Source organism: Aspergillus chevalieri, chromosome 5, assembly GCF_016861735.1.
Source record: "Aspergillus chevalieri M1 DNA, chromosome 5, nearly complete sequence".
Taxonomy (NCBI): Eukaryota; Fungi; Ascomycota; class Eurotiomycetes; order Eurotiales; family Aspergillaceae; genus Aspergillus; species Aspergillus chevalieri.
This window is the reverse complement of record NC_057366.1, coordinates 2,939,513-2,960,925: the sequence shown is the minus strand read 5'-3', so window position 1 is coordinate 2,960,925 and position 21,413 is coordinate 2,939,513. Positions and strand designations below refer to the sequence as shown.

Here is a 21,413-nt window from a genome sequence, read left to right as displayed (position 1 = left end):
TCAAAATACATGTCTACTTAAGGTAACACTATGTACTTTTCTAGGTGTTTAGGAATAGCAGAGCGGAGGTTCTTGCTCTGGAGCCATGTGTTGGAGAACAACCGCTCAGCATACCGGTAGGCTCCATCGCACAGAACCGTCACCACGTTGTGTCCCTTGCCGAGCTTCTCAGCAACTTCCTTGGCAGCAACAACGTTCAACGCAGAGCTAGCACCCAGGTACAGACCCTCCTCGTCCAAGCAGCGGTAGACCATCTCAATCGACTTCTCGTCGCTAATGTTCAGTGAGCCGTCAATCAGATCGACGTCGGGCTTGAGGTTCTCCGTGATACGGCCCTGACCAATACCCTCCGTGATACTGCCACCAGCCCGGTCCATAAGGTTACCACCGCTCTGGACGTAGCTGTGCAGCACACTACCGGGAGGATCGGCGAGGAAGGCCTTCACCCGTCCCCCACTGACATCCTTCAGATAGCGCGTGGTTCCAGCAAAAGTACCACCCGTTCCAGTGGCACAGGTAAACGCATCGATCTTCCCACCAGTCTGCGCCCAGATTTCAGGGCCCGTAGTCTCAATATGCGCCTGGCGGTTGGCGATGTTGTCAAACTGGTTTGTCCACACGGCATTATCAAGCGACTCAGCATGTCTCCGCGCCTGATGGTTGTAGTTCTGCGGGTTGTCGAACGCCACCGCGGGGACCGGGTAGACCTCCGCGCCTAGAAGACGAAGCAAGTCAATCTTGCCCTGCGACTGCGTGTTGGGCATGTAGATAACAAGCTTGTAGCCCTTTGATCGGCAGACGTGGGCGAGACCAATTCCCGTGTTACCGGCTGTGCCCTCCACAACGGTACCGCCGGGCTTCAAGAGGCCCTTTTCCTCAGCATCCTTGACGACGAAGAGAGCGGCTCGGTCTTTCACGCTGCCACCGGGGTTCTGGAATTCGGCTTTACCGAGGACGTTGCAACCGGTTTGTTCGGAAATGCGCTTCAATCGGATGAGGGGGGTGTTTCCAATTGCTGTTGCAGGACATTGTTAGCTTTGCTCCATGCTTCCCGGTAAGTGAGGGGATCGCATACCTTCCGTCAAGCCATTGACAGAGCCCTGGGCTTGCGACACTCGCGCAGAATAGACAGTAGACCCCTCTGCAGCCCGGAGGGCCGTGGTACCAAACCGGCGAATACTCTGGCGAAACATTTTTATCTAGTCCGCGACAAAGTAGAGACGCCGGCGACAACAGGAGGCCGAAGCGGGCAAGTCCCGGAGCCCCGGTTTTCGGTATTAGTCAGATATCACGTGAAAGTGGCGAGATGCATTGCTACATTCAATGGGCATCAATTGGAGTAAAGAAGACATTGAGAAATGGTATTTAGCTATAATAGTAATTAGCACTCTTCCATATACATGTAGAATGAGAATACGTACCGGAACACGTGCAGCCCTAGCCCTTATCGGGATATTGCCTGTTTGGGCTGTTTGTTTATCCCGCCGCCCCGTGACTTGTCGATTATCAGCGGCTTCTTTGAGGACAACCTCGACCACGGCTTGATCTTGCGACGCCGCAATCCTTCACGACTCGATACATTTGGGATTGCTGAACGATAATATACGAAATTGATATTGCAATGACTTTTCGATACTAGTGTGCTCGATATCCCATTCACCCGACAACTGTTACGACAAGAGAAGACTACCCCTCAGCGACACCATCATGCCCGCTCGCGTCTCCGCCCGTTCGACGTCCTCGACTACACGCAAGACGTCCGTCCAGCCCTCTGGACGAGCCGGTTCTGCGCCGCCAGTTTTCGTGATCCCAGAAGAGCCGCCATTGCCCGAAACATCCCCCAACTTACGACGGGACGTGTGTTCGATTTTCGCAGACGCCCAACGTTCGACCACCGGACACCGCAAGCTAGTCGTTCGCCTTCGGAAGTTGCAGGAGATCTCTTGTGGGATATTGAAAAAGAAATCTAAAGACAAACAAGAGCAAGAAGAACTTTCGCTGCCGAATGAAGAGACCTATCCTGAGAAGGAATTCAACGTGGAGGTTGGCCGATGTGTACTGCGGATTCTCCCCATTAAGAAAACAGAGCCTGTCGGTGATCGCATTCTGCGCTTTGTCGGCACTTTCTTGACACATGCGTCGGAGAAAGATGCTGAGCTGTTCGCTTCGGAAGAAGACGACGATGTTTCTACTGAGACCCCGACGGCTCGTCTAGCAACCAGTCTTGTTGCGGTGGTGTCGCCGCTTTTGGTGGCCAAGGACAAGATTGTGCGCTTCCGTGCTACACAGGTAATAACGTTGATTGTCAACTCGCTCGATACTATTGATGACGACTTGTTTTATACTATCCGACAAGGCCTGCTGAAACGTATCAGGGATAAGGAGCCTTCTGTGAGGGTGCAGGCTGTGATGGGTCTTGGGCGTCTGACAGGGAACGAAGAGGATGATGACAATGACGATAACAGTGCTCTTCTGGAGAAACTCATCGATATTATGCAGAACGATACCAGTGGTGACGTGCGGAAGACGTTGCTTACCAACCTGCCTCTTTCTCCGGGAACGCTTCCCTACCTCCTTGAACGAGCCCGCGATCTCGACGCTGCGACACGACGCGCATTGTACTCTCGCCTACTTCCGACATTAGGCGACTTCCGTCACCTTTCTCTATCTATGCGAGAAAAGATGCTGCGGTGGGGTCTACGGGATCGAGACGAGAGTGTTCGGAAGGCCACCGGCAAACTATTCTATGACCGATGGATTGAGGACTGCGCTGGTACAAGCAGGGAGAATGAAGCGGAAGGAGGACCTGGAGCCCAACAACGTTCCCCACCAAATATCTCTGCACTTCTGGAGCTGCTCGAGAGAATTGATGTGGTCAACTCTGGTATGGAGTCTGGCATTGCCCACGAAGCCATGCGTAGCTTCTGGGAGGGGCGTCCGGACTATCGGGAGGCAGTAGTGTTCGATGAACCTTACTGGGAGTCGCTGAACGGAGAGTCGTCGTTCCTCTTGCGCTCGTTCAACGACTTCTGCCGAGTTGAGCATGATGGGAAATATGACAGCCTCGCTGACGATAAGATGCCCGAGGTCATTGCTCTGGCGCACTATCTTCAAAAGTACTTGAATGAACTTTTGGAGCGGAAGAAGACCGCCAAGGAGACTGGTGAGGCAAACGATGAAGACAGCGTGGAGCAGGAATTTGTCGTGGAGCAGCTGCTGCACATTGCCATCACCATGGACTACAGTGACGAAGTCGGACGACGGAAGATGTTCTCCTTGCTCCGAGAATCGCTGGCCATTCCCGAATTGCCGGAAGAAACCACCAAGCTTGCCGTTGAGACCCTTAGATGCGTCTGCGGTCCAGATCTGTCTGCAGAGGCTGAGTTCTGCAGTGTCGTCTTGGAAGCCATCGCTGAAGTTCACGACACCATCGTCACGGAAGACAGCTTTGTCTCTGCCAAGTCTGAGATTAGCGACGATGCCTCTAGCCGTGCTCGGTCTGAGACGCCCGCGTCTGAAGTCTCTTTTAACAAGGACGAGGCTAAAGCTAAGGTTCTCAAGGAGATCGTCGTCAACATGAAATGTTTGCATATTGCTCTTTGTATGTTGCAGAACGTGGAAGGCAATCTGCAGCAGAATATGAACCTGGTAACTATGTTGAACAACTTAGTTGTTCCTGCTGTTCGGAGTCACGAGGCTCCTATTCGAGAGCGTGGTTTGGAGTGCTTGGGTCTTTGCTGTTTACTTGACAAGGTAAGATTTTCATTTTCTGGTACATGAGGGGGTGCTAACTATTTCAGACCCTAGCCGAGGAAAACATGACGCTCTTCATCCACTGCTACAGCAAAGGTCATGAAGCCTTGCAGGTGACGGCCATTCACATCCTTTGCGATATGCTTACGACGCATCACACGTTGCTTGCGCCCGTCACTCAGCCAGACGGCGAGACCGTTTCCCCACCGCCATTCCAGAAACCCCTGTTGAAGGTCTTTGCCCGGGCGCTTAGGGCCAACTCCCCGAACGACGTGCAGACGGGCGCTGCCACCGCTCTGTCGAAACTACTGCTCACGGGTGCTTTCTCTCCTTCTGGACCCAATGTGCCTCCGGCCATTCAGGAAATGAACCAAGCCGCCGTCGAAACACTCTTGTTGAACCTTGTGGTTTCCTTCTTCCACCCGCGGACCAAGGAAAACCCTGCGCTACGACAGTCATTGGCCTACTTTTTCCCTGTGTACTGCCACTCGCGCATCACAAACACGCAGCACATGCAGCGGATCACTGTCCCTGTCGTGCGTACTGTCTTGAACGCAGCTGAGGAGCATTACTCCCTTGAAGCCGAAGAAGACAGCGATGGCGAGATTGACGAGACAATCGGGCAACGCGAACTCAAAACACTAATGACCGGTGTCCTGGGCATGCTCGCAGAATGGACCGACGAAAGACGAGTTGTAGGTCTGGGCGGAGAGAACGTCCTCATCGGCGGTACAGCCAGCTCCAGCGCCTGCGGCTTCGTCCACCTAGCCGTGATCAAGGACATCCTGGAACGCGTCCTGGGCATCAGCGCCGGCACCAACCGCTGCTCCAAGGATGAGCGCAAACTCCTCTTCTCCCTCATGAGCAAGCTCTACATCGCACCCCCGCCACCACCACCCTCCCGCTCCGGCTCGCGCAACCCCGAAGGCGACGACCCCTTCCGCACAAGCACCCGAAGCAATGGCGAAATCGCACAGGAGAACATCCAACTCGCACAGGAAGTCAAGGAGCTACTCGACCAGGCGATCGAGGAAGGCGCTGCTGGCGACGCAACCGGTCGCAATGCTCTGGTCAAGGCTAAGAACTCGGTGCTCAAAATAGTGGCGACAGCGCAGGGCATTCGAATCCCAAGTAGGATGGCTCGCGAGGGCACTGAAGAGGGCGATAGCGATATGATGAGTGTGAAGTCTGGGGCTAGCAGTGTGAGGTCGGGGAGTGTGCGACCATCGATTGAGCCGGGTTTGGCAAGGCGGAGGTTTTCTTTGGAGCCGAGTATCATTGAGGAAGAGGAGGAGGAGGGGGATAGTCGGGGAACGATTGTGAAGTCGGAGGTTCAGGATGATTGAGTTCGCCTATATTATGTTTGATTGCTTGAGGGTGGCGTTGTTTGCTATGGATTAATGATGAATGGATGCATATGCTTACTCTGTATGTTGGGTTGGAGTTATGTGTTTTTGTTCTGGTATATATGGTTATCGAATATATTCGTCTATCTACTATTATTTCTTCACTCTTACTCAGTTGCATATTCTCCGCTGTCAGTGGAGATGATCCTTTGGATGGCACGGATTGATCCAGGGAACTATCAAGGAACTTTTTTTTTTTCCCTTACTTATTTCACGTCTCCCCTGCAATGAGCATCAATTGAATCAGTAACTACATGTCAGTGAATATTACTTTATGTGTAGAGTCATTGCTTATACATATCGCTGCATGACGCCACAGGTGTCAGATGGCGCTTAATCATTAACAGCACGACGTACATGACAGTAATATATTAAGGGAACAATGGGGAATAAATGGAATGCGATCAATCAATCGTATGGGGTAAATTGCTGTAATGTACTGTGCTGTATGGATGCTCCGTGGTCCTCCGGTGTACTTGTATACTACTGCCAACATACTATGTAACCATATACCACAGGAGATTCTCGAGAGAAGGAAGATAAAAAAAACTCACAGAAACAATCCCAGTCAGTATAGAAATAATAATTTAGTGTATAATATACCTCTCTTGGTGATTACTACTGTCGGTCCACCTCAATTCCTCCTCCCGAACGAACGATTTTTCCTCGTTTCTTTTTCCTTCTTTTCTCCCCTCTTTTTCCTCTTACCTCTCTCTTCCTTTGCTTGGGATTTACCTTTTATTTGCTTCTGTGTTTTTTGTTCTGTTCTTTCGTTGGGTTATCAACTCCCTCCACTCAATCCACGACTCTCTTTTCTTCTTTTTTTTTTCCTCCGTCGTGGATTTGTGTCGCCTCAGTCAACCCACAGCCAAACAGCCAGACAACAGCCAGAAGACAGTAGAGAACGACAGATAGAACAAGTGTCTTCTTCCTCTTCTCATCTTGTTTTCGCTCCCTTCTCTTTTTCTCTCTCTCTCTTCATTCTCTCTCAATACGTTTCCCTACGAAAATGTCCGTTTCGGCTCCCACTCCCAAGCTGGACCGCTACATTGTCATCCACGTCGCGACCACCTGCGACGAACATGGTGTCTACGTCACAAAGGACTCTGCAGAGGTGATTGAATTGGGGTGGATTTTGTTGGATACCAAGACCTGCGAGGAGGTATGTCTCTCGTTCAATTGAGATTCAATTGATCGGAATGTTGAGTTGAATGTTGGAAATAAATGGTGCTAACCCCTGACCAAAAGTTGCATCGCGAATCCGTCCTCGTCAAGCCCGTCAACACGCCCATTACTCCCCTCTGCAGTAAGTCTTCTATGCCATGTATACCTCTTCAACGGTCATCTGCGGGTTCAATGGCTGACGGCCTCCTGACAGCGAGCTTGACCACTCTGACTTGGGAGCATGTTCGCTCGGCAGGTACTTTCCGCGATGCCATCAACCGTTTCGACGCTTTTGCCCAGGAACACCTCATTAGCAAGAATCTCGAGTTTGCCTTCGTGACCCTCGACTCTTGGGATCTCCGTGTCCAGTTGCCCCGCGAGGCCCGCGATAAGGCCGTCGTCCTGCCTCCGTACCTTCAGCACTCGCGCACTTTTGATCTCCGTACCGAGTACCAGAGATGGCAGACCCATCACCCCGAGTCGTTGCCTTTTGGCCCCAGCTCGCTTGCCAACATCTGCGCTGCTCTCGAGGTGGAGCCCGTCCAGTCCTCCGCCCCCATCAAACATAACCTACCTTTCCACCTGCAGGCTCTGGCCCCCGCTTCCCCCCGCCGCGCTATGGAGGAGTCCATCACCCTCGCCCGTGTCCTCCGCGGTCTGATCCGCAAGTCTCAACCCCCCCATGAGCACCCCGAGATCCTTACCCGTCCCATGGATGCCCGGGCCGATGTCCGTGCCTTCCTGGCGGAGCGCAGCAAGGTCTTACACCTCAGCGGTCTGCCCCACGATACTACTCAGTCAGAATTGGAGAGCTGGTTCACTCAGTTTGGTGGTCGTCCTATCGCTTTCTGGACTCTGCGGACGCCTGATCAGCACAAGCCCACCGGTACCGGATTTGCCGTGTTTTCGTCCCATGAGGAGGTAATGCATTTCTTTCCGTTTGCCCCACCGTCACTGCTAACACACCATAGGCCGCTGAAAGCCTCTGCATGAATGGTCGTGCTCTCAACGAAAAGGCCATCGAGGTCTCCCCCTCCTCAAGCCGTGTTCTGGACCGTGCCGCCGAAATCCTGACTCCCTTCCCTCCGTCAAAGAACCGTCCTCGTCCCGGTGACTGGACTTGCCCGTCTTGCGGTTTCTCCAACTTCCAGCGTCGTACCGCCTGTTTCCGCTGCTCGTTCCCTGCTATGGCTGCTGCTCCCGACCCGGTTGGATACGGTGCCTACGGCTATGGCCCTCCGTCCATGATGCCTCCTCACATGCACGGTGGTGGCCACGGAATGGGTCACGGCGGCCGTATGGGCGGCAACGGTGGTGTCGTTCCCTTCCGTGCTGGTGACTGGAAGTGTGGCTCTGAGGGCTGTGGCTATCATAACTTCGCCAAGAACATCAACTGTCTGCGCTGCGGTGCCCCTCGTTCCGGTGCTGCCGTGGTCGCCGACTCGGCCTTCCCGTCTCCAATGGATCCTCCTTCTGGCTTCGGTATGGGTCCTAACGCGATGGCCAGCACTCCCGCTCCTGCTCCGTTCGCTTCTGCGGCCGGTGCGTTTGGTGGCTTCGGCCAGCAGTTCGGTGCTCCTCCCAGCAACTACGCCTTGCCGTCCGGTCTGGGCAGCGGCCCTGGCGCCGCCTACCCTCCCATGGGCCAGGTGAGCACTGGTTACGGCTCTGCCAACTCTCACTCCACCGCTTCGTTCGCCAACCCCGCCGCTCAGGCTGCTTTCACTAGCGCTGATCACAGTGCCCCCACCAGCGCCTCCAACGGTGCTTTTTACGGCAATGATGGCAGTGACCCATTCGCCTTCCTCTCCACTGGTCTCGGTGGTTTGACCGTTGCGGACGATGCCCACGCTCGCCGGAATGGTGCGGGTGCTAACAAGTCTCCTGCTTAAACGTTTAGGACCGGGATGACGCGGTAATGAGAACCATATCTATTCTTCCTTTCTTATCTTTCGGTCATGTTGGTTTATGTCAATACGGATGGATTGGAATTGTTGTCGATATATGTTGATGGTCGATACTACGTTGTTTGTATAAGGAAATTTTGCCGTTCTGGTGCATTTCGGTTGGGAGGAGCAGGCTGGTAGCGTGTCGTCGTTTCTGGGTCTTTTTTCTTTTTTTCTTCTCGTTTCATTTCAAATTTGGGCATGTTTTACTATTTCCAGCGAACTGTTTTGAGGGCCAAGGGTAGACCCTTCTGGGAACAGCAACAAAGGGCAAGGGGGTGTGGGACTGGCAAAGGCGCTTTCGACATCAATTCTTTGATTGGGTTTTTATGTCTTTCATCGCCCTGTCTTGTTTGGATTCGGGGGGTAGGGTTTGTTTGGTGATGGAGTTTCATTTCTTTTTTTTTTCTATTTTCTTATTTATTTCTGACATTTCTGCGCATGGAAGACCGGATGAGGAAGTTTAGCATGTTTCGACTTGCATTTAGATATATTTTCTTTTTCATGTTTTTCTTTGTCTTTGCGCTTCCCAATCTTTGTCTTCTTGAATTTGTCAAAGAACCGAAATCATCGGAGGGTCATGGTAGGTGTTGGGCCTGGTTGGTTTGTTTTCAACAGCGCGCAGTATTTTTATGCTGAGGCGTGGGTTTCGGGATGTGAACATAAGATTGTATTCAATGTCCATATTGTGTTTCTTGTATCGAGTGTCTGTCATCAGTTTAACATTCAACAAACAATCCGTAATGGTATAACTAGCCGCGCGGCTAGCGCTTGGGAGCTCTGAGCCGCGGGACACCTGGATCCCGTCATCGCCAGCCAGGCCGGAGATCCTCACCACCACGAATCACTCTCATTCCTTCATCTTTTTTTTTCCCTCCCCATTAAATCCTGAATACACGAATTTTTGTTCCTGTTTTCTTGTTGTTTCCCCTTTCTGAATTTTAGCCCATAATGTCCGGATATGATCGAGCTCTTTCAGGTACGTCAGATGCTGGTATTACTACTAGCTAGCTAGCTAGTATCATACCACGAGCTTAGAAGCTAACATTGGTGCAGTATTTAGGTATGGCTTATGGTACTGGCTATGATATGGTGTATGGTCTAACAAACTCAGCCCCGACGGGCACGTCTTCCAGGTTGAATACGCCATGGAAGCCGTCAAAAGAGGTACCACCACCCCCAACCCAATCCATCACCGGAAACCCCGCTAAGAAAGCAGGAACCTGCGCCGTCGGCGTAAAAGGCAAAGACGTCGTCGTAATCGGCTGCGAAAAACGCTCCGCCCTCAAACTCCAAGACACCCGCATCACGCCCTCCAAAATCGCCGTCCTCGACCACCACGTCACGCTGGCCTTCGCCGGCCTCAACGCCGACGCCCGCATCCTCATCGACAAAGCCCGTCTCGAAGCCCAGTCTCACCGCTTGACCGTCGAGGACCCTGTCAGTGTTGAGTACATTACGAAGCATATTGCGAGTGTGCAGCAGCGGTATACGCAGAGTGGGGGTGTCAGGCCTTTTGGGATTAGTACGCTGCTTGCTGGGTTTGATCCGAATGATGATGTGCCGAGGTTGTATTTGACAGAGCCGTCGGGAATTTATTCTGCTTGGTATTATCTCTCTTATCGATCTAGACTGAGGTGAGGGACAGGTGCTGATAAAGAATAGGAAAGCAAATGCCATCGGCCGCTCGAGCAAGACGGTCCGCGAATTCCTCGAACGTAACCACGTCGAAGACATGGACCGCGAGCAGACCATCGCGCTTACCATCAAGTCGCTGCTGGAAGTCGTGCAGACGGGCGCCAAGAACATCGAGGTGGCTATCATGTCGGCCGGCAAGACAATCGAGATGCTCCCCGATGACCAGATTGAGACGTACGTGAAGAACATAGAGACGGAGAAGCAGGAGGAGGCGGCGAAGAAGAAGACGGGGCGGACGGGTACTACTACGGCTGCTATTTTGACGCGGCCTGGTGGTGGGGAGACCGGGGAGTCGAGTCGGTCTGCTGAGTAGGTGACTACTAGGTATTGAGGATGAGATACGGGATATCTATGATGCACTTGTTTTTTAATTAGATGTTCTCAGAAGCGTCAATGAATCGTCTATGCTTGATACAATATCCACAAGAATCACAATCAGTATGATACAGCTAACATATATCACAGAAGAAAAAGTAAGATCGTCTCATCATAATCACACTCGTACACATACACACAAGCATCTATCCCATCCGATCCGAAAGATCCTTGAAATTGAAGATCGACCGCTCCTCCGGCACATGCACCCGGTCATCCTTCAGCATTCTACACAAATATTAGCATATCTCTTCCAGAAACTACATTCCTAAACACCGGGAAAAAGGGAAGAAGTACCTATTATCCATCCTCGCATCCTCCCCCTCAACCTGCAACGCAGGCTTCGGCGTCACAGCCTCCAGCACGAAATGATTATCACAGTGCGGACAGTATTCATCGCTCTCCTCGAACTCGGCGGCGTCTTTGCGGAAGCATTTCTTGCATTTTTTGCAGGCGAATGTCTACCCTCGTTAGCCCTTCAACCTTCTGTAGACTTGTAGACTTGCGTTGAAGCGAAGCGGGGGGGGGGTGAAGGGAGTACCATCTCAGGAGACTTGGCGAGAGCATGCGATTCGGTTTCGTAATGGCATTCTGCGCAGTCAAACCATTTGCGGCCTGTCGTTTTTTCCAAAGAGTGGAGGATTAGTTGGCGCTTAGGTGTGTGGGTGTGGTTTGTAGAGGGGGGGGGGGAAAGGTAGGTGGGAGGGCGTACAGCATGGAGAGCGAATGGCGACTTGGGCGTTGAGGATGTGTTTGCTGGGCTGATTAGCATACCGTATTCTCGAATGATGGGAGGAGGGCTCTTGAGAAGAGGCGTACCACATGGTTAATTGTCTGCGACTGGCAAGGTTTTGTGGAGGTGTATGGTGAGTGGGAGTTTTTTGACCGGACTGGGGTGGTATGAAAGTAGGCACAGGCGCTAAGAGTGCCAATAGAAGGGAGTAAATGAGTGGAAGAACAAATGTAGGCACAGTCAAGTCTTTTCTGTAGAGCTGGGAAATGGATAATTATAGAAAGCTGTATAGAAGTGGTTGCTTACATTATGCCGCTGCCTCGCGCCACGAATAGGCACTTCTGTTCTTTCATCTCCTTCACTACTCTACTACTACTGCTGCTACTATTACTTCTTCTTCTTCTTTTACTACTATTACTGACTACTCTCCTTTTCTCTCCTATTTACAGAGCACTGTCTCCTTCTCCTGACCGCCTCCGCTTGCTCCGCTGTTATTATTACGCCGGTCTTGTTATTCTACTACCACTACTAACTACAAGTACACCAACAACTGTTATTTCATTTCTCCTCTCAAACACAGCATATGCCCTCTGAGCCGTCTCATCGGACCTGTGGTGGCCATGGAGGGAAACAAGGACAAAGACAACACCGACAATGCTCCCCTTGTACGTCCGCATGCATCACCTGTCATGTACACTGTCATGTCATTAACCTAATCCCTACTCCAACAGAGACCCGTCTCCTCGCTCCTCTCGCACTTCGAAAACCTCTCCCATACTAGATCCTCTTCCGCCGTTGCGCCTAACACCCGTGACTCGTCTCTCCTAAAGAGCCCCGAACCGCGCGATGACGATCCCCGCTCCCATTTCACTCGTGCCTCCGTGGACTTATCCCGTCCGCGCTCGCCTTGGACGCCGCAGCCGCAGCACGCAGATGCGCAGCAGAGTGATCAATTATATAGGCATAGGACGGGGGGGTTTGCGAATGGGGAGGCATCGCGTGCCAACGGTTCCCCCGGTAGACGACATGGCCGTCCCATGTCATTGAGTTTCCGGTCTTCGCCGCAGTTAGGTCCTACGTTGACGGTGGACTCGCCCCGGTCTCCGCCGCGGGGGTTCGTTGAATCGCCAGAGGAACTGGCCGAGGACGGGCACCGAATTTCGCGCAGTCCGCTGGGTTTAGGTGTCGATACTGGTGCGGGTGCCTCTCACGAATCGTTACCCCCGCGGCCGTCTCGCAGCTCCGTCGCTTATCGTCCCGGATCACCCAATTCGACCGTTCCAGGCAGTTTGTCTCCCGGGGAGTTACATTCGGCGAGATTCACGATGCGGGAGAGTCCGTCGGATCGGAAAGCAAAGAGTGCTTCCTTGCCGCCGCCGGCCAACCGCGCCGACAAGCCCAAAATTCCGGCGAAACCTGCCAACCTGGCGTTACAGGAGTCGAATATGCTGGCTGCTCCCAGGGCCAAACGGGCTTCGTCTGATCTTCGCGTGTCGCCGTTTAGTACACCTCCGAGTAGTCCGGAGAAATCGCCGCCCAAGGCTATCCCGCCTCGTCCTGATCGATTGGAGACAGAATCTCCTTCCCAGCGGTTGTTCAATGAAGAAAGGACAGCGTCGCAGGATGCGCGGGAGCTTGGGTTCACGCGGAGACCGCCCCCGCCGCAGCGGGAACCTTCACGAGATACGAAACCGTTGATGGTGCAGATTCCAACCGGCCAGCAGAGACAAGCAGAACCGTTATCGAGCGTGCCGCATTCCGCGCAGAGATTGCAGGCGACTAGTGATTTGCCATATGATCGTCCGGGACTGCCACCTCGTGCATCGGTACAGAGTCGCAGGGTGTCTCCATCTAGACAGGTGCCCGCGGATTTCCCGGTGACGTCCCCTCATCAGCCACCTCCACAACCCCGACGCCCATCTCCTGGACGTCAGCCTGTGCAGAGTCGGTCACCATCCAGACAAATGTCGAACGCAGAGTACCCGTCTCCTGCACACCAACAACCTCCGCAACCACTTCTCCCTCGACGCTCAAACCCATCTCCATCGCGACAGATGCCAAATGCTGATTTTCCTATATCTCCTCGACCGCTCGAAACTATTCCTCAGCAACAACCCCTTGCTCCTCAGCAGCCTGCACGCCCATCTGAACTCCATCTCCATCGTCAGCCCTCTTATTCCCGCGAAAACAAACCATCCTACGATCGTGGACAACCACCTCCACCACCTCAGAACCCTCCGCAACCTCGACCCCGCCCTGATACGGAAGACGAGGAGGATCAGTATCCTAGCCAGCCAACTGTTACTCTAACAGACTATCCCGATGCCTCGAATGCGAATCGAAGACCGCCTGTTATCAAGAATGGACCGAAGGAGATTCCTACGAGATATGATACGCGCCTCATGGACGTGTGCGGGAAATACGTCTGCACGACAGGTTACCTCACACGAGTTTGGGACTTGACGAACGGCGAACAAATCATGAGTCTGAGCCATGGCGAGACAGTTAAGACTTTGTCTATGGCATTCAAGCCCGGCGCAGGCCTCGAAGATGAGGGGAGGCGGTTATGGCTGGGTACGAATACCGGAGAGCTCCACGAAGTCGATATCGCAACTCGTGCAGTAGTCGCGTCGAGATCATACCCATCCCGTCGTGAGGTGATCAAGATCCTGCGACACAAGAAGGAAATGTGGACGATGGACGATGAGGGCCGGCTACTCATCTGGCCGGCTGATGAGACTGGTGTTCCGAATCTGCAATACAGCTACCACAACCCTTATGATCGGGTTGCACGGGGCCAGACATTTTCCATGGTTGTGGGTGATGAACTTTGGCTGGCTACTGGTAAAGATGTTCACGTGTACCAACCATACGCGCGCGATGATGCTTCTTTCAAAGTGCTTCGGAAACCACTTGTATCGCAGAATGCAGGCGAGGTTACATCCGGCGCGTACACTACTAAGAACGGCGGACGGGTGTATCTTGGACATGCGGATGGAAAAATCAGTGTGTATTCTGTCAAAGACTACGCATGTCTGGCCGTTGTCAACGCGAGCGTCTACAAGATCAACTGTTTAAGCGTTGTCGGGGATTATCTCTGGGCGGGCTACAAGACTGGTATGATCTACGTGTACGATGTGAATTCGAACCCGTGGACAGTGAAGAAAGACTGGAAGGCGCATGATAGTCCGGTTTCTAGCTTCATTCTGGACACGAGTAGTGTGTGGACGATGAACCGGTTGCAGGTCACGTCGCTGGGCACGGATAATTGTATTCGGTTGTGGGATGGGACGCTGGAGAGCGACTGGTTGGGTATGTTATCTCCCTTTATCTACCATATGTTGGAATGGTGCTGATCGTCGTAGAATCCCGAATGCAAAGCAGAGACGTTGAATTCTGCACGTTCCGCGAGATGCGAGCTGTGATTATGACGTGGAATGCTGGGGCTTCGACGCCGGGTAGTGTGCGCACATCGACTTTTATTCAAGATGCGATTCATCCCGAGGACCCGCCGGGGATTCTGGTGTTTGGGTTTCAGGAGCTTGTTGATCTCGAGGATAAGAAGATCACAGCCAGTACGTCTTCCGAATGCTTCTTATGTTATGATTGTTGCTAACGGAAGCCCAGAGAGCCTGCTCAAGAGCAGCAAAAAGAAAGAAAAGAAAGAAGCCGGCGAGAAGGAGCATATGAGTCGTCAATACCGGGTATGGGCTGAGCATTTGACACGATGCATTAACGACTGCATGCCGCTTGACGAGTCGTACGTGCTGCTTCACACAGCAAACATGGTCGGTCTTTTTACCTGTGTCTTCGTCCGACACAAAGAGCGCGAGCGCATCAAGAACGTCCGTGCCGCAGAAGTAAAGCGCGGCATGGGCGGATTACACGGCAACAAGGGCGCCTTAATCCTCCGCTTCGTGCTCGACGACAGCTCCCTCTGCTTCGTAAACTGCCATTTAGCAGCTGGTCAAACGCAAACTGCCCACCGCAACAACGACATTGCCGCCATCTTAGAGGCAGAATGCCTCGCCAGCGAATCCAGCCTCACAACCCGCGCAGACCACTTCGTCAGCGGCGGCGACGGCTCCATGGTCATGGACCACGAAATCTGCATCCTAAACGGCGACCTCAACTACCGTATCGACTCAATCCCACGCAACGTCATCATCGACGCCGTCCGCCAGAATAACCTCCCCAAGCTCCTCGACCGCGACCAACTCCTCGCCTCGCGCCGCAAAAACCCAGGTTTTCGGCTGCGCTCGTTCAACGAGGCGCCAATTACCTTTGCCCCGACGTACAAGTATGACGTCGGCACAGACGAATACGATTCCAGCGAGAAGAAGCGGTCTCCCGCGTGGTGTGATCGCGTTCTATATCGCGGGTTGGGGAGGATAAAGCAGCTGGATTACCGACGGCATGAGGTCCGCGCCTCAGACCATCGGCCTGTGAGTGCGTTTTTCAAATTACGCATCAAGACTGTTCTACCGAGTGAGCGCGCTGCGACGTGGGAGTCTTGTCAGGCGGAATTTCAGAAGGAGAGAAAGAGGTTGACGTCGGAGGCTAGGTAGGTCCCCTTTCCTCCCCCCTCCATTTCTTCACTTTTGGAAATCGTCGGTGCTAATTTTGTGCAGTATCGAATACCTCATCAGCGTCCTCGGGACAGAACCCAAACAGGCGCGCGCGCTGATCCTGGGCAGCGCATGATCACTTTGTGTTTTTTTATCTATCAGCATTAATCTTAGTAGGCGCGTGGAGATGGAGCGAGGATATACAATGTACGACTAATGATTTCACGATAGATATGTATGTTATTATGAGGGGTTGAGTGTTGCTTGATTTGGCTTTATTTAATTGCTTTGGTTGTTCTTTGTGGTGGTTTGTTGATGGGATGAGTGGATAGATAGAGCAAGCAGGTCATTGCATGAGAGTACAGCCTTCTGCATAACATTAGATGATTGAAATCAATAATCCATAAACCAGTCTGTCCCACGATCGGTTTGATTTCCAATAACCCGCAGTGCCCTAACGAGACACAATTATTGAATGGACCCTGAAGCTTTAGTCTAGCGTATTAGTGATCCAAGCACATGCTACAGCCAAGAGACTATATGCCAGAGGTTACCAACCCACTATCCAATGGGTACCGGGACACACAGGAGTAGAAGGGAATGAGAGAGCCGACCAGGCAGCAAAGCAAGCAACCAATAAGCCTCCAGGAAAAGGCCAAGAGAGATCTCTCTGGCCTTCACCTGTAGAGCCCGAACAGAGGCCATTACAACACAAAGGCAAAGATGGCTCACTAAGGAGCTTGGACAGCGATCCCAACAAGGTCAACGAATATACAGGCCACAGAAGAACTGGCGGCTTGACCCTGCAGCGGCAATGGCCCCCAAGCACCTAGCAAGCCGCTATTTTCAACTGAAGTCAGGACATGCAGCCATAGGAGCACACCTACATCGGATCCGGGTCCAGAAGGATGCAACCTGTGAGGGATGTGGTATATCAAGGGAAACAGCGCACCATCTTCCCTTTGAATGTCGGGAATGGCGACATCAACAAAACAGGCTCTACAAGGACCTGGAGACAGACAGAGTTATGAGACCCACTACAGCAGAAGAATATCCACAAGGACGACTTCTAGGAGAGCCTAGAGCTACCAAAGCGCTGCTACCATTCCTAGCCAGCACCAGCATAGCTCTACCCCGAGCACACCTAAAAGCGAACGGCGGAAAGGGCTCGAAGAGATGATGAATGGGGACTGGAAGCACTGGAGGCGGCAATAAGAACAGGAGAAGGATAGCAGGAAGGGTAGCCTAAGCTGAGAATCAGCCTAGGCTGCACCCATCCTGCTCCGAAAACACGAGGAGAGCACTGTGCTCGAAAGCCCTGCGCATACAGGCGGTTTGGGGCGAGGAAAAGGATCAGAAAGATTGTAGGAAGGGGGTATCGCCCCAGGGACTTATAGGAACAAGAGACTGTAGGATGGCTGCTGGCCTTGAGTCCATGGATCATGGTCTGTCATAGCTCTAGGGCTCGGTATGGACAATAAACTTGATTAAATAATAATAATAATAATAGTTAGTCTAGCGTCCATCTAACCACGGAGACCTTTCCCGGGTTATCGATAAACAGTGGTGATCCAAACACAGACACTATCTCAGCTATCAGCCAGCTATTGACATCCACTAAGGAGTATATACTGAGTTTATTCCATTTCAGCCGCAAAATATAGCATTGATCGTCGAGCTATGTAAGAGCTGAAAAAAAAAAAAAAGGCAGTCGAGGACTGAGGACAGTGTAATCCAGAAAGAAAAGGTATAGAAAGGCTTGCCATTCCGACGGCGATGATTCCCTAGCGATGACGCTATACTAATGAGAGCTCAATTCTCATAATGAGCTGAAGAAGGCTCATCCATGATTCCCCGCTCACTTTGTGGACCATGATCAGTTCATGAAATGCGCTTTATTAAAAGTTATTCCAGAGGGAAGATAACAACGCCATAGTATGTGCGTAGCCTCCATATTACCGATATTGGGGACTTCAGATTGGGTGTTACCCACAGCATGACTTATACACTGCATTATGAAGAAACTCAAGGGATTCATGGAGAATTGAATGAGTCCTTTTGCAAATGCCATAAGCAATGGTGATAGCACGTTTTGAGACTTGTTCATTGGGGTCATTCTCTACCGCTCAGCACCGAACGTTGCAGCATCCATAATCTTTGTCGACATGCTCCATGCTAATCCCTTTCTCGTTTAAAGCTCATTAACGCAAAATTCAATTTGCACTCTCAATATTCGTTTATTTCAAAGCTGAGCCTATACGATAATGGTATAAGATCCAAAACACGACCGCATTTGACTAACATGAACTCGGTCCGCTCTCTTTGCCATTTGAAACTTGTTTAAGGATCTTGGATAAGTCGAAGCGCTACCTAACCCGCACTTCAGACCTGTCGTGTAGTCGAACATCCTCTTCGTAGTATAAACAATTGATATGGCATCTTGGGACAGCACGTTTTGGTATGGGTTTCCGAGAAACGGACCAAACACGATGCGAACGGTCGGTTGGTCCGGTGTTTGGATGCTCGAGCACCGTCCATCTTCTGTGGTCGAGAATGGATGGTCAGAAAGCAGTTGTACTCAATAAGACAGCAGTTCAAAGGGGGCAGTCATTGAAACGGTGACCCATGACTTGCTGTGTCAAACAGAGCCCAAACCGTTGCAGATGAGGAGCACTGAATTCAACTACCGGTAAAGATCATTTCCTTTTTTTGTTTTTGTCCCCTCCAACTCCCTTTGACTGACTACTATTATCCAAGAACTCAACAACCTTACTATTTCTGGCACATGCTTTGGCAAGGAAAGCCTAAGGAGCTGGAAGTGCGTGGAGCAAAAGGCATTAATCTCACCAGAAACGGGATCTTGAGAATTTCGAAAACAATGCGTTCTGTGCGGTTTCAATCAGAAGTAATCAGCCTTCTTGCTGTATCCCATGATATAAGGAAGAAATGGAATAGCGATTTTATTATGTGATACCTCAGCGATGAAGCGTCAAAACGAAGTAGGTTAAGATAATCTGCTTGATTGATATGCCTGAATTTTCAATTCTATTACATTTCTCTAAAAGCTAACCAACCGCCGAAAAACAAACCGAACACAACCATACGCAGCCTATGGAAATATCGAGACATTCGGAAATTTAATACCACGCCTTGGTGCCACCTACAAGTCCTGCAAAACCCATGTTTATCCCTACCATCTATTAACCTTCGTGACCCCATTCCCATGATCGAAAATGGATGGAGTAAAAAGCTGCCTGATCCTCAATTAAACGACAGACAGAAGAAAAACAAACTGGCAGCAGGAGATGCTAGTCTAGCAACATGTCGCCGAACCCCTCGATCACCAAAACGCCCCTGCCATCACTGAGTCCGAGTTAGCCTCCCAAGACACCGTCATAGACGCGCTCGTTTTTGGGGCTGTTTAGTTTATGGATAACGATACGATGTTGTCAGAGGCGAAGGGAGCCCTTTAGCAGCCAATGCTTTGGTGTTTCTGGCAAGGCGTTTGCAGATCGGCCTTCTTTCCTTGATCGGAAAGCGAAAATGAAGCCTGGCGTTGGGTGCTGATCGATGCAAGAGCTTTGGATTCTGAACAGCATCTACGAGTACGTGCAGCGTGTTCCATTTATATGCATTCAGCTACGGTGCGCGGAATGAAAATTAGAAAGTTAGAGTAGGTATGAATGCCTGATCAACGATTTATTTCACATGAAGTAATAGATGCAATGAAGGATATAGAATATCTTCTAGATAAGCACATGGCTGAACGCTAACTCCTGATAATCCTGATTTGAGCCCATTTTCATTAGCGCCATTAGATAGAATACATAAACGAAAAATCATGCCGTGTCCGCAGTGGGAATAGGCGTCGGTGTCTTGGTGACCTGTTCACCGGCACGAGTGATGTGTTGGCCCGATTCATTGCGAATGTACTTGTTGCCCTCGACCTGGTTATGTCTCCAGATCTCGACCTCACTACCACCACGGATAACGCCAATACGCATGGTAGACAGCAAGTTGTGAGCCGCATTGGAATGGTAATAGATGCCACCATTAAACATCGCCGTTGCATCCTTGCCAATGCCGGAGCTGATCATAGCCTTGCCGCCAGGGTGGTCCTTGACGAAGTCGGTGACATCGTGAACAATGCCAGCAATTACCACCAAAGCACGACCGCCGCTCTTGGCCTGGTCCTCGTAGTCGTCCCATTCCATGATGGGCAACTGGTCCAAAGAAATGCCCCAGTCGAGTTGAGAGCGCTTCTGGTCGACCTTCTTCTGGAGTTGCTGGATGCGGCCCTTTTCGATTTCGTTGGCGCGGAACTGCTTCAGGCTGTAGGCCAAACCAAGCTGCTTCCATACCCAGATGCTCCATTTAGTGGGATCATATTGATGCCATTCAATCGCATTGCGATAGTCCGACGGGAACTCATGGTGAAAGTTATGGTACCCCTCACCCAGGGTGGCCAGCGCGGTGAAGACATGGTCCCTAGGAGAATTCCGGTCATCGAACGGCTGGTCACCAAGCCAGTGAGCCAACGAGTTGACACAGAAGGTGGCTTGCTGGACAAAGAAGATACGCAAAATACCTGCGTAGATAAAGCCACCCCACCAATCACCCCAACCAAGCCCTGCCACCAACATGGGAAAGACCAGACCCATGGTGAAGACCACTTTGATGTAGTTCCGGTGCTGCCAGACCACAACCGGATCCTCATTGAGATCAGAGATGTCCGTACGGCCAATCCGCTTGGGGTTCTGTTTCATGACCATCCAACCGAAGTGCGAATAGAGCAAGCCCTTCCGAACCGAGTAGGGATCCTTGTCCGTGTCCGTGTAACGATGATGGGCCCGGTGGTCACGTGCCCACCAGCGAATCGAGCCCTGGGCCGAGCCACCACCGGCAGCGGCAAGCCAAATGCGAAGGGGAAGAGTCGCGGAATAGGAGCTGTGAGCCCATAGACGGTGATATCCTAGTAGGCAGTCAGAACCTTAAGCATCTCTCGTGTGATCTAGATACTTACCAGCCGTGATGCCCAAACCAGTGAAGAAGTAGTAGAGAATGGCCCAGATGGCGGTGTTGAGTCTTAGTGGCACCCAGAAGGCCTGGATGCAACCGTACAAGGGGATTCCCAGGATGAAAAAGGTGTTGAGCCAATTGACATGCTTGTGCCAGTTGTAGCGAGTGACGGGGGTATCTGCGATGTGAACTTTGCCCGTCATGATGTCTGTAGACGAGGGATCATGACAGGGGGAAGAGAAAGAGAGAAGGAGACAAGCAGTAGAAGTACCCTAGAGTCATAGTAGAGGTCGTTGGGGACTCAACGCTTAGGGCGGTCTATTCTAACCGCGCTGCGATTGGCCCGGAGGACAATCTGCTGTTGAGATCACATGACCCTCGTATTTCTTGTGCTTCATTCTCTTCGTTTTTACTATATTCACTTGTCTGTCTAAATAGTAGTAAATGTTCTTTATTCTCTGTCCATTGCCCATAGTACAGTAGCGCTGTACTGTACGTGCTCGCCCTATATGGAGCTGGTGGACCCTTGCGACGGCCCGAATTGAGGCTAATCTCGGATCTGTGGGCCTTACTTGGACCCTATCGGAGTCCCGAAGAATGGCCGATTCGGACTGTTTGGAGGACGCGTCGGAGCCTTTCAGCCGCTCCGGGCGCGGGGGGGGGGTTGTTTGGATGCTCTAGGCTGGACAGACATCCCATCCCTTTTAAACGTCAGATCTTATTTGCATAAGGGGTCTTGGTAGTCATGAGT

The 21,413-nt window shown here is 51.7% G+C and overlaps 7 protein-coding genes across 7 annotated transcripts; 4 read left to right on the top strand and 3 right to left on the bottom strand.

Annotated features, from left to right (window-relative positions):
- Nucleotides 1-17: 17 nt before the first annotated feature.
- ACHE_51037S (cysteine synthase A) lies at nt 18-1,193 on the bottom strand (the record flags this gene model as incomplete). Its single annotated transcript, XM_043280820.1, has 2 exons — nt 18-1,015; nt 1,076-1,193. The coding sequence occupies 2 exons, from the start codon at nt 1,191-1,193 to the stop codon at nt 18-20; spliced, it is 1,116 nt and encodes a 371-aa protein (XP_043138361.1).
- A 514-nt stretch (nt 1,194-1,707) lies between these two features.
- Nucleotides 1,708-5,099, top strand: ACHE_51036A (condensin subunit YCG1; the record flags this gene model as incomplete). Its single annotated transcript, XM_043280818.1, has 2 exons — nt 1,708-3,753; nt 3,801-5,099. The coding sequence occupies 2 exons, from the start codon at nt 1,708-1,710 to the stop codon at nt 5,097-5,099; spliced, it is 3,345 nt and encodes a 1,114-aa protein (XP_043138360.1).
- Nucleotides 5,100-6,168: 1,069 nt separating this feature from the next.
- Nucleotides 6,169-8,215, top strand: ACHE_51035A (putative RNA binding protein (Arp); the record flags this gene model as incomplete). Its single annotated transcript, XM_043280817.1, has 4 exons — nt 6,169-6,321; nt 6,408-6,465; nt 6,580-7,244; nt 7,295-8,215. 4 exons carry the CDS (start codon nt 6,169-6,171, stop codon nt 8,213-8,215), a joined length of 1,797 nt encoding a protein of 598 aa, XP_043138359.1.
- A 1,005-nt stretch (nt 8,216-9,220) lies between these two features.
- On the top strand, nt 9,221-10,280 carry pre6 (proteasome core particle subunit alpha 4; the record flags this gene model as incomplete). Its single annotated transcript, XM_043280816.1, has 5 exons — nt 9,221-9,248; nt 9,326-9,332; nt 9,384-9,436; nt 9,489-9,876; nt 9,935-10,280. The coding sequence occupies 5 exons, from the start codon at nt 9,221-9,223 to the stop codon at nt 10,278-10,280; spliced, it is 822 nt and encodes a 273-aa protein (XP_043138358.1).
- A 208-nt stretch (nt 10,281-10,488) lies between these two features.
- ACHE_51033S (CHY zinc finger protein) lies at nt 10,489-11,166 on the bottom strand (the record flags this gene model as incomplete). Its single annotated transcript, XM_043280815.1, has 5 exons — nt 10,489-10,570; nt 10,640-10,803; nt 10,884-10,957; nt 11,055-11,098; nt 11,162-11,166. The coding sequence occupies 5 exons, from the start codon at nt 11,164-11,166 to the stop codon at nt 10,489-10,491; spliced, it is 369 nt and encodes a 122-aa protein (XP_043138357.1).
- Nucleotides 11,167-11,695: 529 nt separating this feature from the next.
- On the top strand, nt 11,696-15,779 carry ACHE_51032A (putative inositol polyphosphate phosphatase; the record flags this gene model as incomplete). Its single annotated transcript, XM_043280814.1, has 5 exons — nt 11,696-11,740; nt 11,807-14,387; nt 14,441-14,650; nt 14,703-15,639; nt 15,707-15,779. The coding sequence occupies 5 exons, from the start codon at nt 11,696-11,698 to the stop codon at nt 15,777-15,779; spliced, it is 3,846 nt and encodes a 1,281-aa protein (XP_043138356.1).
- Nucleotides 15,780-19,482: 3,703 nt separating this feature from the next.
- On the bottom strand, nt 19,483-20,865 carry OLE1_1 (acyl-CoA desaturase; the record flags this gene model as incomplete). Its single annotated transcript, XM_043280813.1, has 2 exons — nt 19,483-20,615; nt 20,667-20,865. The coding sequence occupies 2 exons, from the start codon at nt 20,863-20,865 to the stop codon at nt 19,483-19,485; spliced, it is 1,332 nt and encodes a 443-aa protein (XP_043138355.1).
- Nucleotides 20,866-21,413: the final 548 nt, after the last annotated feature.